General features: G+C 45.6%; 1 protein-coding gene across 1 annotated transcript in view; it reads right to left on the bottom strand.

Moving 5' to 3' along the window:
- RGSL1 (regulator of G protein signaling like 1) overlaps nucleotides 1–14,176 on the bottom strand; it is a 58,692-nt gene that overhangs the window by 1,795 nt on the left and 42,721 nt on the right. Inside the window, exons 16-21 of the mRNA XM_055583808.1 lie at nucleotides 13,932–14,103; nucleotides 10,838–10,976; nucleotides 10,472–10,596; nucleotides 6,910–7,019; nucleotides 1,150–1,242; nucleotides 39–105 (exon numbers count right to left, since the gene is read on the bottom strand). Coding sequence (XP_055439783.1) covers nucleotides 39–105; nucleotides 1,150–1,242; nucleotides 6,910–7,019; nucleotides 10,472–10,596; nucleotides 10,838–10,976; nucleotides 13,932–14,103 — 706 coding nt within the window. The remainder of the gene's footprint in view (nucleotides 1–38; nucleotides 106–1,149; nucleotides 1,243–6,909; nucleotides 7,020–10,471; nucleotides 10,597–10,837; nucleotides 10,977–13,931; nucleotides 14,104–14,176) is intronic.

Here is a 14,176-nt window from a genome sequence, read left to right as displayed (position 1 = left end):
TTCTGGACCAAAGAAGGGGACTTCCAGCTCATGCCTACCCTGGGACAGGACACAGCTGCATGGCAGAGATCGCATGTCTTGACTGAGTAAAGATGCTAGATGAAGCTAAAGACAAATACAGAGAAAAACACATCAGCACTAATGGCACAGGCACTCATCGGAAGGTCATGTCATTCCAGGACAGCCTCCAGGGAAGGAGCCGGGAGAGGGAGGGGGAAGCAGTGGTGCTCCAGGGACACTTAGGAGCCTCATTTCTGGGCTGCAATATATATGTATTTTTTTGTCTTAGGAGACATTTCATTTGGATGCAGAGGTCATGATGCCAACCTCATAGATCCAAGGAAGTAAAATAAGGAGATTAATCTGCCAGAGGAGCACTAGAATCACAAGACTTTAGGGCTGTTTGGATTTTACAGATCATGGGAATGTTCTGTAGCTGCCTCCCTCATTAAGCAACAAGGGGACATAAACGGACAAGCAGGTAGGGCAAGCTGGCACCTCATGCCTTCGGGAAGCAGAGAAGCAGTATCTCCCGGCCTGGAAACAAATGCTGACAACTGGGATAGAAAGGAAAGGCTGGTTGGGAGAGACCATGTAGACCACAGAGGCAGGTTTAGTGCTTGGGGGTGGAACTGGCTCGAGGCTGAAGATGGGGAAGAAAAAAGGATGTAGCAAGGACCCCAAAATGTGAAGCTAGAGCCAGAGAGTTTATTACAGGGATAAGAAGATCAGTAGCAGGAGCCTCTGGAAAGTAGACGGTGTAGGGTGGAGGTCCTGTTTCAGTCAGCAGGTACTCTCAGTGGGAGGAAAATGTTCCCATTACTATTGTCTCTTAATAAAGATCACACACCGTGCCTGGAAATGGTTGAGAGCCAGGAGAGAGATAGAGAAGCTTAAGGCATTCCCCTTCAAGGGTCTATACCAGGAGCCATCATCAGGAAGATATAATTATTCAAATGAGAGCTGTGCATGGAGCCCTGGAAGGGTGGTCAGGAGACCTGGTTCTCACCCCCATCCCTTGTGAGTGGCAGTCACTTCACATTTTGGGGGTCTTGGTCTCTTCCTGCTCAGTAAGGAGACTTGGCCTCCCGTCACCCTCTAAATGAGTAGTGGACTTTTGACATCAGTGGACTTCCACCTCCAACTCACAGTTTTGGATTGAACTTCCTGCCGCATCCCGAGGTTGAGGCCGCAACCACTCAATACCTCTGCACAAGGTGAATCTGAGGATGGCTTGGTCTCCTGGAAGGAAGAAGGGGCACAGCACAGTGGTGCCCAGCAGAGTAAGTCTGTGTAAGTCAGCAAGAAAGCCCCTGTTTACCATTCTTCAGATTATAGGATGTGAGTCATAGAACACTACCTCCACCTCCACCACCTCTGCAACGGAGATCGGGGGCGTGAGCCTGAGACAGGGAAGCAAGATGGCCCAGGACTCTCCAGGCTGAGAACCCAGGTGGCCTGACCCTTAGCTCAAGGCACCCTGCTGCCCTCTTCAGACTTCTGAAAAGATTTGGGCATTTGCTTCCTGGGAACTCAGCAGGAGGAAGGGAGCCAAAGGCTGGATGCTCTGGGGCCACTCCTAAGGGACACTTTCTGGCTCTTCTGAGTGAGCAGCATTTGCCCTTCCTGCCTCTCCGCTCCCTCTCCTTTGCCTCTCACTGCTCCTCTCCTCCGCTACCCCCACCGGCATCCCCAATAAGCCCTTTCACCCCTAGGGACATTCTGCCCCACATCCTAAATAGATTGCTGATTTCCGTCTGCTGATGTGACACTGACAAGAATGACGAGCAATATTCATTGACCCTTGGGGTGACTGCAGCGGGAGAGGTAGATGATGTGTTTCGGACTGAGGTGAGGACACTCTCAGAGGGGCAGGACACTCCACACCAGCCAGCCTTGCTTCCCTTACCATTTGGGGGGGTCAGCCAGAGATGCACTGAGGTCTCAAGGACCCTTGTTTGCATTACAGGAAGCAGGTGGGGTGCTTGTTTGTGGGGGATGGGATAGGGGCAGGGGTGGGTATCTGGGGAAGTGGACGTGAGAATGGGGCGGCTTTGAGCTGAGACGACAGGACACTCAGCTCCTGCTGTCTCAGGATGGTTAGCGGCCATTTTTAAGTTTCTTGTCCTGTCTCTGTGTTTTGTCCTGATGCTGGTACAGTTCACAGATCTTTTATCTTTGTTCCCCGAAATTTCTACTGCAGACACATCCAGCCTTACCCCTTGCCAGGCACTTCCCTGTGAACCCTCCTGCTTCTCTTTAAAATTCCCTTTTTGGCTCAAGTACTAATCTCACAGCAGGTATCTGGGAAGGGGCTGAGTTTAACTGCTCTGCATTAAGAAAACATACATATGTATATATTTATTGATTAATATATGTTAATAACTGTATAAGCCTCTCATAATCACACTGCTGCTGCTACTACTAAGTCACTTCAGTCGTGTCTGACTCTGTGCGACCCCATAGACGGTAGCCCATGAGGCTCCCCCGTCCCTGGGATTCTCCAGGTAAGGACACTGGAGTGGGTTGCCATTTCCTTTTCCAATGCAGGAAAGTGAAAAGTGAGAGTGAAGTCGCTCAGTCGTGTCCAACTCTTAGTGACCCCATGGACTGCAGCCTACCAGGCTCCTCCATCCATGGGATTTTCCAGGCAAGAGTACTGGAGTGGGGTGCCATTGCCTTCTCCACATAATCACACTACCCAGAGATAATTCTATTGATACTGTATTTCTAAGTTCTTTCCTGTGTTTCATAAAAATTACATAAATACATATTTATATATATTTACCATGCTAAAATCATACTCTCCCTCCACTTCCTAATTTTCTTACTTAACACTATACCCCATGCCCGAGGTCAGGGGCGGCGGCACAGTGGAACAACCCCATGTCCAAGGAGCGGTGGCTGCGAGGGTGCAGGAGGGCCGAGAGAAGCTACTCCACATTCAAGGTCAGGAGGGGCGGCGGTGAGGAGATACCCCTCGTACAAGGTAAGGAGCAGCGGCTGTGCTTTGCTGGAGCAGCCATGAAGAGATACTCCACATCCAAGGTAAGAGAAACCCAAGTAAGACGGTAGGTGTTGCAAGAGGGCATCAGAGGGCAGACACACTGAAACCATAATCACAGAAAACTAGTCAATCTAATCACACTAGGACCACAGCCTTGTCTAACTCAATGAAACTAAGCCATGCCCGTAGGGCAACCCAAGACAGGCGGGTCATGGTGGAGAGGTCTGACAGATGTGGTCCACTGGAGAAAGGAATGGCAAACCACTTCAGTATTCTTGCCTTGAGAACCCCATGAACAGTATGAAAAAGGCAAAATGATAGGATACTGAAAGAAGAACTCCCCAAGTCAATAGGGGCCCAATATGCTACTGGAGATCAGTGGAGAAATAACTCCAGAAAGAGTGAAGGGATGGAGACAAAGCAAAAACAATACCCAGTTGTGGATGTGACTGGTGATAGAAGCAAGGTCTGATGCTGTAAAGAGCAATATTGCATAGGAACCTGGAATGTTAGGTCCATGAATCAAGGCAAATTGGAAGTGGTCAAACAGGAGATGGCAAGAGTGAATGTTGACATTCTAGGAATCAGCTAACTAAAATGGACTGGAATGGGTGAATTTAACTCAGATGACCATTATATCTACTACTGTGGGCAGGAATCCCTTAGAAGAAATGGAGTAGCCATCATGGTCAACAAGAGTCCAAAATACAGTACTTGGATGCAATCTAAAAAACGACAGAATGATCTCTGTTTGTTTCCAAGGCAAACCATTCAATATCACAGTAATCCAAGTCTATGCCCCAACCAGTAACGCTGAAGAAGCTGAAGTTGAACGGTTCTATGAAGACCTACAAGACCTTTTAGAACTAACACCCAAAAAAGATGTTCTTTTCATTATAGGGGTCTGGAATGCAAAAGTAGGAAGTCAAGAAACACCTGGAGTAACAGGCAAACTTGGCCTTGGAATACGGAATGAAGAAGGGCAAAGGCTCATAGAGTTTTGCCAAGAGAATGCACTGGTCATAGCAAACACCCTCTTCCAACAACACAAGAGAAGACTCTACACATGGACATCACTGGACTCTACACATGGTCAACACTGAAATCAGATTGATTATATTCTTTGCAGCCAAAGATGGAGAAGCTCTATACAGTCAGCAAAAACAAGACCAGGAGCTGACTGTGGCTCAGATCATGAGCTCCTTATTGCCAAATTCAGACTTATATTGAAGAAAGTAGGGAAAACCACTAGACCATTCAGGAATGACCTAAATCAAATCCCTTATGATTATACAGTGGAAGTGAGAAATAGATTTAAGAGACTAGATCTGATAGAGTGCCTGATGAATTATGGACTGAGGTTCGCGACATTGTACAGGAGACAGGGATCAAAACCATCCCCATGGAATAGAAATGCAAAAAAGCAAAATGGCTGTCTGGGGAGGCCTTACAAATAGCTGTGAAAAGAAGAGAGGTGAAAAGCAAAGGAGAAAAGGAAAGATAGAAGCATCTGAATGCAGAGTTCCAAAGAATAGCAAGAAGAGATAAGAAAGACTTTCTCAGTGATCAATGCAAAGAAATAGAGGAAAACAACAGAATGGGAAAGACTAGAGATCTCTTCAAGAAAATTAGAGATACCAAGGGAACATTTCATGCAGAGATGGGCTTGATAAAGGACAGAAATGGAATGGACCTAACAGAAGCAGAAGATATTAAGAAGAGGTGGCAAGAATACACAGAAGAACTGTACAAAAAAGATCTTCACGACCCAGATAATCACGATGGTGTGATCACTGACCTAGAGCCAGACATTCGGGAATGTGAAGTCAAGTGGGCCTTAGAAAGCATCACTATGAACTAAGCTAGTGGAGGTGATGAAATTCCAGTTGAGCTCTTTCAAATCCTGAAAGATGATGCTGTGAAAGTGCTGCACTCAATATGCCAGCAAATTTGGAAAACTCAGCAGTGGCCACAGGACTGGAAAAGGTCAGTTTTCATTCCAATTCCAAAGAAAGGCAATGCCAAAGAATGCTCAAACTACTGCACAATTGCACTCATCTCACATGCTAGTAAAGTAATGCTCAAAATTCTCCAAGCCAGGCTTCAGTAATACGTGAACCATGAACTTCCAGATGTTCAAGCTGGTTTTAGAAAAGGCAGAGGAATCAGAGATCAAATTGCCAACATCCGCTGGATCATGGAAAAGGCAAGAGAGTTCCAGAAAAACATCTATTTCTGCTTTATTGACTATGCCAAAGCCTTTGACTGTGTGGATCACAATAAACTCTGGAAAATTCTGAAAGAGATGGGCATACCAGACCACCTGACCTGCCTCTTGAGAAACCTGTATGCAGGTCAGGAAGCAACTGTTAGAACTGGACATGGAACAACAGACTGGTTCCAAATAGGAAAAGGAGTAGTCAAGGCTGTATATTGTCACCCTGCTTATTTAATTTTTATTCAGAGTACATCATGAGAAACGCTGGGCTGAAAGAAGCACAAGCTGGAACCAAGAGTGCTGGGAGAAATATCAATAACCTCAGATATGCAGATGACACCACCCTTATGGCAGAAAGTGAAGAGGAACTCAAAAGCCTCTTGAAAGTGAAAGAGGAGAGTGAAAAAGTTGGCTTAAAGCTCAACATTCAGAAAACGAAGATCATGGTATCTGGTCCCATCACTTCATGGGAAATAGATGGAAACAGTGGAAACAGTGTCAGACTTTATTTTTTGGGGTTCCAAAATCACTGCAGATGGTGAGTGCAGCTATGAAATTAAAAGATGCTTACTCCTTGGAAGAAAAGTTATGACCAACCTAGATAGCATATTGAAAAGCAGAGACATTACTTTGCCAACAAAGGTCCATCTAGTCAAGGCTATGGTTTTTCCAGTGGTCATGTATGGATGTGAGACTTGGACTGTGAAGAAAGCTGAGCGCTGAAGAATTGATGCTTTTGAACTTGAACTGTGGTGTTGGAGAAGACTCTTGAGAGTCCCTTGGACTGCAAGGAGATCCAACCAGTCCATTCTAAAGGAGATCAGCCCTGAGTGTTCTTTGGAAGGAATGATGCTAAAGCTGAAACTCTAGTACTTTGGCCACCTCATGTGAAGAGTTGACTCATTGGAAAAGACTCTGATGCTGGGAGGGATTGGGGGCAGGAGGAGAAGGGGATGATAGAGGATGAGACGGCTGGATGGCATCACCGACTCGATGGATGTGAGTTTGAGTGAACTCTGGGAGATGGTGATGGACAGGGAGGCCTGGCATGCTGCGATTCATGGGGTCGCAAAGAGTCGGACACGACTGAGGGACTGAACTGACTGAACACTATAAAATAGATGTGCTTCCCTGGTGGCTCAGACAGTAAAAGATCTGCCAGCAATGTGGGAGACCCAGGTTTGATCCTTGGGTCAGGAAGATCCCCTAGGAGGGCATGGCAGTCCACTGAAGTATTCTTGCCTAGAGAATCCCATGGACAGAGGATCGAGGTGGGCTACAGTCCATGGAGTCACAAAGCATCGGACACAACTGAGTGACTAAGACTTTTGCTCTTTCAAATGGTAGGGCTGGATGGAGATAGTTGGAACAGGAACCTTCACCCATGGTAGTGAAGTAGCTTGCCACCTCCGTTACTGACCATGGAGTCTGAGACCTATGTCCCCAGAGGCACCCCGGGAGGTACCGCCAAGGAGGAGTGTGTGGGTGGGGTACCCTTTTGCTAGCACTGAGAGCCACAGATAAAATAAGGTGTTAATGCTTCTCTGAGGGCCAAGGTAATAAGATGGCCACCCCCCAGCAAATGCCCTCTGTGAAGTCTTACAGCTGGTCCTTCTGGGCTTTGCTCTCCCTTCATGAGTCTCGTCTGCTAGAGAATGGGGCTGTGGGTCACAGTGAAGCTTACCTCCACTCCAAGGAGGGTACTTGTACACAGGTTTGGGAGAAATTATTATGTCCTTGAACTTCTTTCCCATGTACTGGAAGTAAGACTGGATTGCTTTCCAGGCACAAAACCTATGAGAAAAATGGCTTCGAGTCACAGAGAGAAAACCACCCACTGAAGGGGCTGGACCACTGAGCACAGAGGAAGTGGGTGGGGACAAGTCCTCACAGAGAGGGGGTCGTGTCCTACAGAGAGGAGGAGAGCCCTGGGCCTCAGAGTGCTGCCTGCCAGAGGCCCTCTGAGGCCGCCTCTTTGTCCAGGCCCGGCTCCAGGGAATGCCTGGCCTGGGTGGGATGTTAGGACTTCCTTCTGGAATCACCAGTGAATGGAGTCTGTAAAGAATGTGCAGCACTGAGGCCTGGGTGGGGCTAACTGCTGGGATGCTGACTTCAGCCTTAGACTGGGGCGGGGGGCGGCGGGGGCGGGGGGTGGAGGGGTTGGGGTGGTGGATGTGGGTGGGGGGCGGGGTGAAATCACTACCTATAACCCTACCTGGAACAGTCAGAGTGTCTGACTGGCCTCCTCCAGGGGCCTGATTCTTAGTTTCCAACCTGTCCCTTAACTGGGGGCTGTGATCCCCTCAGCTTATTCCCCAGAGTCCTTTCCCTGGAGTAGACCCTGGTTCCTCATGTAGACTCACTGCAACCTGGGAACTCTCACTCCCTAGAAACCCTGGAACATTCCCCACCCTTCCTCCATGGCCTCTAACCCTTTGCTCTCTGTCAGCCTGCCCTTGGATGGCAACCTCTTGGAGGTCAGTCTTGGTGTCTTGACCTCCACCCTTCCTCCTCCTCCCTGAATGGTACTCTATTCATTCACAGTTGGTTTTTCCCATTCCACTTACTGAACTGGGTGTCCCTTTCATCATGAACCACCCACTACGCCACAAATGCATTCTTTATGGTGCTTAAGAGACCAAGAGACCTGGCTTCTAGTCCTGGTTTTACTACTTACCAAGTGATCCTGGGCGAGTCCCTTAATCACTCTGAACCTCAGTTTCCTCATCTATAAAATAGTGACAGTAAGACTTTGCCCCACCCACCTCACAGCGTTGATGAGAGGCTGTCTGGGGTAAAGTGCATGAACACAGTTTGCACAACATGAAACTCTGTAAGTGCACAGGAAAGGAAGTAAAGAACCGGCTCCATGAGGATTAGGGATTCAAAGCCTGCCTGAAGCACCTCTATACTTCCTCAATAGGTCTGAGGAAGAGCTGAGCACTGACTCCAACCAGGAACAGCATGTATTTCTCAGGGGCTTCTAAATGTCTGGAAAGTTTCAGGATGAGTTTCCATTGAGTCCTGGTTTGGAGAACTAGAATCAAGTTTAGATTTAAGTGCTAGATAAAAATTGGTGTTCAAAAGGCTAACCTGGGAGCTTCCCTGTTGGTCTAATGGTTAAGACTCTGTGCTTTCACTGCAAGGGGTACAGGTTCGATCCCTGGTCGAGGAACTAAGATTCTGCATGCCACGTGGTGTGGACACACACAAAATAATAATAATAAAAAATAAAACAAAAGGCTAAACTGATTATCTTGATCTTAGATTTTTGTATTTTTTTAATTCTACATTAAATAATTTATTATCTTGGTGATTTTAAAGTAAAGGCTGATGATGGGTAAACAACCTGTGGTTTAGTCACTGAGTCATGTCCAACTATTATGATCCCATGTACTATAGCCTGCCAGGCTCCTCTGTCCATGGGATTCTCCAGGCAAGAATATTAGATGCCCATCAGCAGATGAATGGATAAGAAAGCTGTGGTACATATACACAATGGAGTATTACTCAGCCATTAAAAAGAATACATTTGAATCAGTTCTAATGAGGTGGACGAAACTGGAGCCTATTATACAGAGTGAAGTAAGCCAGAAAGAAAAACACCAATACAGTATACTAACGCATATATATGGAATTTAGAAAGATGGTAACAATAACCCTGTGTACGAGACAGCAAAAGAGACACTGATGTATAGATCAGTCTTATGGACTCTGTGGGAGAGGGAGAGGGTGGGGAGATTTGGGAGAATGGCATTGAAACATGTATAATATCATGTATGAAACAAGTCGCCAGTCCAGGTTCGATGCACGATACTGCGTGCTTGGGGCTGGTGCACTGGGACGACCCAGAGGGAGGGTATGGGGAGGGAGGAGGGAAGAGGGTTCAGGATGGGGAACACAGGTATACCTGTGGCGAATTCATTTCGATATTTGGCAAAACTAATACAATATTGTAAAGTTTAAAAATAAAAATAAATAAATAAATAAATAAAAAAGAATATTGAAGTGGAGCCATTCCCTTCTCCAGGGGATCTTCCTGACCCAGGGACTGAACCCAGGCCTCCTGCATTGCAGGCAGATTCTTTACTGACTGAGCTACAAGGGAAGTGTAAACAACCTTTACTTCTATTTTAATAAACAAAAAAATTTTTTTTTGTAGGAGAGGGGAACCCTTAGGAGTCAGAATCACAAAATAGTCTAAATGTCCAAATCAGCCTGGTCTGGGAACATTTCAGCCAGCTGTCCTCTGGTCACTATCCCCTAGGGTACTGCCTGTCACTATGTTGATGGCATGAGCTGGAGCTGGAGTAGATCACAGGAGTTAATAACTGGCTGGGAAGACTGTGAGGACCTGGGCCAGTCTCTCAGCCCAAGCCATGACAAGCAGGTTCTGAAAGCAGTGGGCCTCACGTTGTATCTGTCACGCAGCCATTTGGTTAGTTTAATGTTTGTATTTTGACCTTCACAGATTCCTCACCATGTTTTCACTTTGAGTTAATGGCCACATTTGCTACTTTAATCTTGAGAGATATGGCATGCAAATCTGATTGTCCATCTCCTTTGAAAATGGAAATATCTAATAGTCGTGCCCCTAGTGATAATTATGGGATTTCAGCCTAACAGAGCAAAGGTTTTCTGGTTACTGCCTTCATGAGACTCCTTGAGCACAAATACAATTGTGTTAGTCTTGACAGAATTTCCCCCCAAGTACTTGCAGTCCACTCTCATCCTTGGGGCCTTCCCAGGTGGGGATAATGGTAAAGAACCTGCTTGCCAATGCAGGAGATGTAAGAGATGCAGGTTTGACACCTGGGTCAGGCAGATCCCCTGGAGGAGGAAATGGCAATCCACTCCAGTATTCTTGCCTGGAGAATTCCCATGGACAGAGGAGCCTGATGGGCCGCAGTCCATGAGGTGGCAAAGAGTCAGACGCGACTAAAGCAACTGAGCACACACGTACCCTCATCTTTAGGTGAGGAACCGAAACCTAAGAAACCTAACACCTCTTCCAAGCAAGCCCAAAAGAGAGGGGGAGCCAGTTACACACCCCTTGCATGGCTTTCCACCCTCTCACTCAGTGTTCAGTGTGAGGGATAGAGTGAGTGAGCAGGAGAAGGACATACCACTGTAGTTCCCACGAAAGTAGAAACTGAAACAGAGGGCTAGAAGAAGACAGAAAGGTCTCTCAAAAGTCAAATGTGTTTTTCTGACCTCATGGTCCTCAGATGAAGGGAGAAAGTTACCTTTTCCAGAAGTACATAATGATGGGGAAGACAGACATGATAGCCCCATGGAAGATGCTCCGATCCAGGTGGCCGTCTGAAATGGCAGTAAGGATCGCGTCCTTCTGGGCATCAGAGATGTTCACCTACCCACAGAGTGGGAGCCTGTCACTGGCAGAGGTTCCAGGGAAGGCAGGAAACCTCTTCTGGACCTCAGGACTTTTAAGACCATCCCCTCCCCAAAGGCAGAAATTTTTAATGGGACTGCTAGGTAAAGGTCATTGGGTTGACCCAGACTTAGGAGGTGCCTTATGAAAGCTTTCAGGATTCTTATAGGGGCAAATGCTTCTTGGCAAAAGGCCAGAGAGGAGTGGGGGTCCTCCTTACTCTTAGCCTTGGAGGGACATCTGCATGCAGGTACAGCTTTAGGATGATACTAATTTTGGACTTCATTAGGATCACATCATTTTCGCTGTATGCCCGGTTGACTTGTCGCACACGAGCTGAACTCACCAAATCATTAAATCTAAAAAGAAGTAGTAAAGAGGAAATCAGCAAGGAGAAAATGCAAAATTAAACAGTGTTTCTGGCCCAGATCTATTTCTGTCCTAAAAACATAAGAGCTAGTCCTGAGCCAGGTCATTCATTCAATCATAATTCATCCATTGGCAAATGTTGAGCACCTACCACATGTCACAGGTTATGCCAAGTGCTTCTTCAAGTATATTTCTTCACTGCAAGCTCCCTTATTTATCCCATCCTCCCTTCTTTACCCATCCTGGACCTTCATTGGTTTTGCCTGCAACTATTTCAAGAGCTAAGTGTTATCTTGCTCTTTTTTCCCCTCCTGTGCTGACCCTCTCACAATTACCACCACTCTCTGAAGCAACGTATTCCTTTCCTTAAATTTTTTTTTATGATAGTAAAATATGCAGGACATACGATTTCCAGTTTAATCATTTTTAGGTGTAGAGGTCAGTGACATTAAGTACATCCATATAAACTGTGAAGTCATCACCATCAACTGACTCCAGAACTGTTTTCATCTTCCCAAACTAAAACTCCATACACAAAAAACACTAACTCCCATTTCGTCTTTCCTCCAGCCCCTGGCAGCAACTGTCTTCTAGCAGTATATTCTTTTACTAACCAAAATATCTGTCAGTTATACCTTAAGTACACAGCATACTTCTCTCAGGCCATTTTAAATCTTAACCGTTTAAAATCTTCCTAAGAGTAGAGTACCATGGGCCTCCCATTATCAGCCTATTCTGCATGTCCATTCATATACTTGATCAGCGGGCAGTTATTAAGGTTTTACTCTGTGCTGGTGCAGTTCCAGGAGCAGGGGTTCAGCAGTGAACACAGTAAACTATATCCTGCTTTCCAGGAGCTCATAATCAGTGAGAGGAAGAAGACACATTTACGTAAACAGATGAATAATTCAATATGCAGTAGAATGCTAAGGAGACAACAAAAGGGGATGAGTGATAGGAAAGGGGGCAGGCACTGAGACTTGTACAACGAAAAAGAAAAAGACAGTCATCTGAAGATCTGAGGGCAGGGGCTTCTTCCCGCCAAGAGGGCAGGAGTGCAAAGGCTCTGAGGCAGGCACCATCTTGGGAGGGCACCGGTAAGACAGAGCAGAGACCCTCCTTGCTAGAGCGTGGGGTGAGTGGCAGGTAGCGTGAGGTCAGCTCCAAGATACAGACAGGCTCTGTTCATCAAGGCTCTTTAGGCAGTGAGAGGATGTCTGGACTTCCTGCCAGTGGGAATGGGAAGCTGCTGGCACGCTTTAAACAGGAGAGTGATATAATCGGTCTACGCTGAGAAAAGGCTGCTCTGGTTGCTGTGTGGACAAGTTTGTAGAGGGCAAGTGAGCAAGCAGAGATGATGGTGGCAGGACTTGGAGCACCAGGGGGGCTGTTCACGCTGGTATTATTTTTCTGCTCCTCACTCGCCTCCCCCTTGAACACTTAGAAAACAAACAAACAAAAACCCTCACTAACCGCTACTCATCCTTCAAAGTTCAGCTTAGGTGACCTGTCTCCCAAGAAACCGCTCCTAAGCACTCAGTTGTCTAAATGTACTTCCTGGGCTTGACTTGACAATTATCATCCTACTTCTTAACTTCCATTTGTGTTTTTTCTCTGCCATCCCATTAGTCCGTGGAGGTCTTGGAGAACAGAGAACATGCCTTAGCAGGTTTTTTTTTTTTTATATCTGCAATGCTAAATTCAGTGCCTAAGAAATAATAAACAATCAATAAATATATGTGGAACTGAGCCAAACCCTTCCTTGGGGTACCAAGGGAGGGAGATCTCTTAACCAAACACCCCTAACTGGTGTGCTGAGTTATCAGGTAGGTGCCCTGCATGTCTAAAGAACACATTGCCCGATCCTGATGGCATACCCACCATACGCACTGCTGGGACCTTTTCATGAACTCGCTCGCTTTTCTGTAACTAACTGAGGCAAATAGTTACAGAGAGCTATTCATATCTCTTTCCAAGTATTTTTGCCTGTTGTTACTTTAATTTGTAATTTATGAAAATTGAAAAACTATGAACATGAAAAGAAAAGGAACTTGTTGTTTTTGTGAAAACAAATTTGAATGCTTTGGGATGTTTCAATAAAGGCAAGTTTCTATATAAAAAATTGCTATTGGGACTTCCCTGAGGCCCAATGTCTAAGACTACCCTCTTTCAATGCAGTGCATGAGGGTTCAATCCCTGGTGGGGGAACTAAGATCCCACATGATAACATAAATTTTAAAAACTGTATTAAAAAATGGCTAATGAGATCAGCTAGACTCCAATTTTTAAAAATTAAAAAATTAAAAATTACTACTGAGTTAGATAGGTGTGGAAGGCAATTTTAAATGTTGAAAAAATAAGTATAAAAATCCAGAAGGATTAAATTGTTTTGCAGTAACTATAGTTTCTCCCTCCACTACAGAAGAGAAAAGTTAGAAATAGTAGATCACATTTTAGGTATGGTTTACACAAGAAAAATATGTAGACCTCCAATTAGTGGAATGGTTTTGGCTTTACTTCAAGTTTTACAGGTAAATTTACATGAGTATGTTTTAACTTAAAAATTTATCTGCTTAATGTCATACATTCATATACACATATTTTATTGTTATACTTCCTTGCTTTAATGAAAGAACTATTGGTCCAGTTATGCAACATAAGTGGACATCTATCATATTAACAAATAATAGGGAAAAAGTGCTCCACTTTCTGGGTATAAATAAGTGCATTTCAACAGCGGGAACTGCAGAATACGGAGGAGCTTTTAAGATTGAGAGGAAAGAATGGTGGGCATGGATTCAGGGACCTTACACAGTGAGGTTTTCAGGTGGAGACTGCTGCCTGGCAGAGCTGAAGTCCTTGTGTCTCTTCCAGGCCACTGCAGTCTTTGCTGGGAGGAACTAAGTGTGGAAAGCCATGAAGGGAAGGAGAAATAGGAAACTTACTTTTCCATTTCAGAAAAGAAATAGAAATCATTGACGGCATAGTTGATGATGATAATCCTGTGACCAAATACCCGGCGCTTCATAAGGACGATGTCTCCATTTTCATGATCTGTGCTCCGGACACTGGGATTTGGCATTGGGCGTCCTGATATGTTTGGGGCTGTGGAGAAATCTGAGAGAGGGGGAGAGGGAGGAAGAGAGAGAGAGAGAGAGGAATTAACATTTATCAATGGGATCATTCGTCA

Source organism: Bubalus kerabau, chromosome 5, assembly GCF_029407905.1.
Source record: "Bubalus kerabau isolate K-KA32 ecotype Philippines breed swamp buffalo chromosome 5, PCC_UOA_SB_1v2, whole genome shotgun sequence".
Lineage (NCBI taxonomy): Eukaryota > Metazoa > Chordata > Mammalia > Artiodactyla > Bovidae > Bubalus > Bubalus kerabau.
This window is presented reverse-complemented; position numbering and strand designations above follow the sequence as displayed.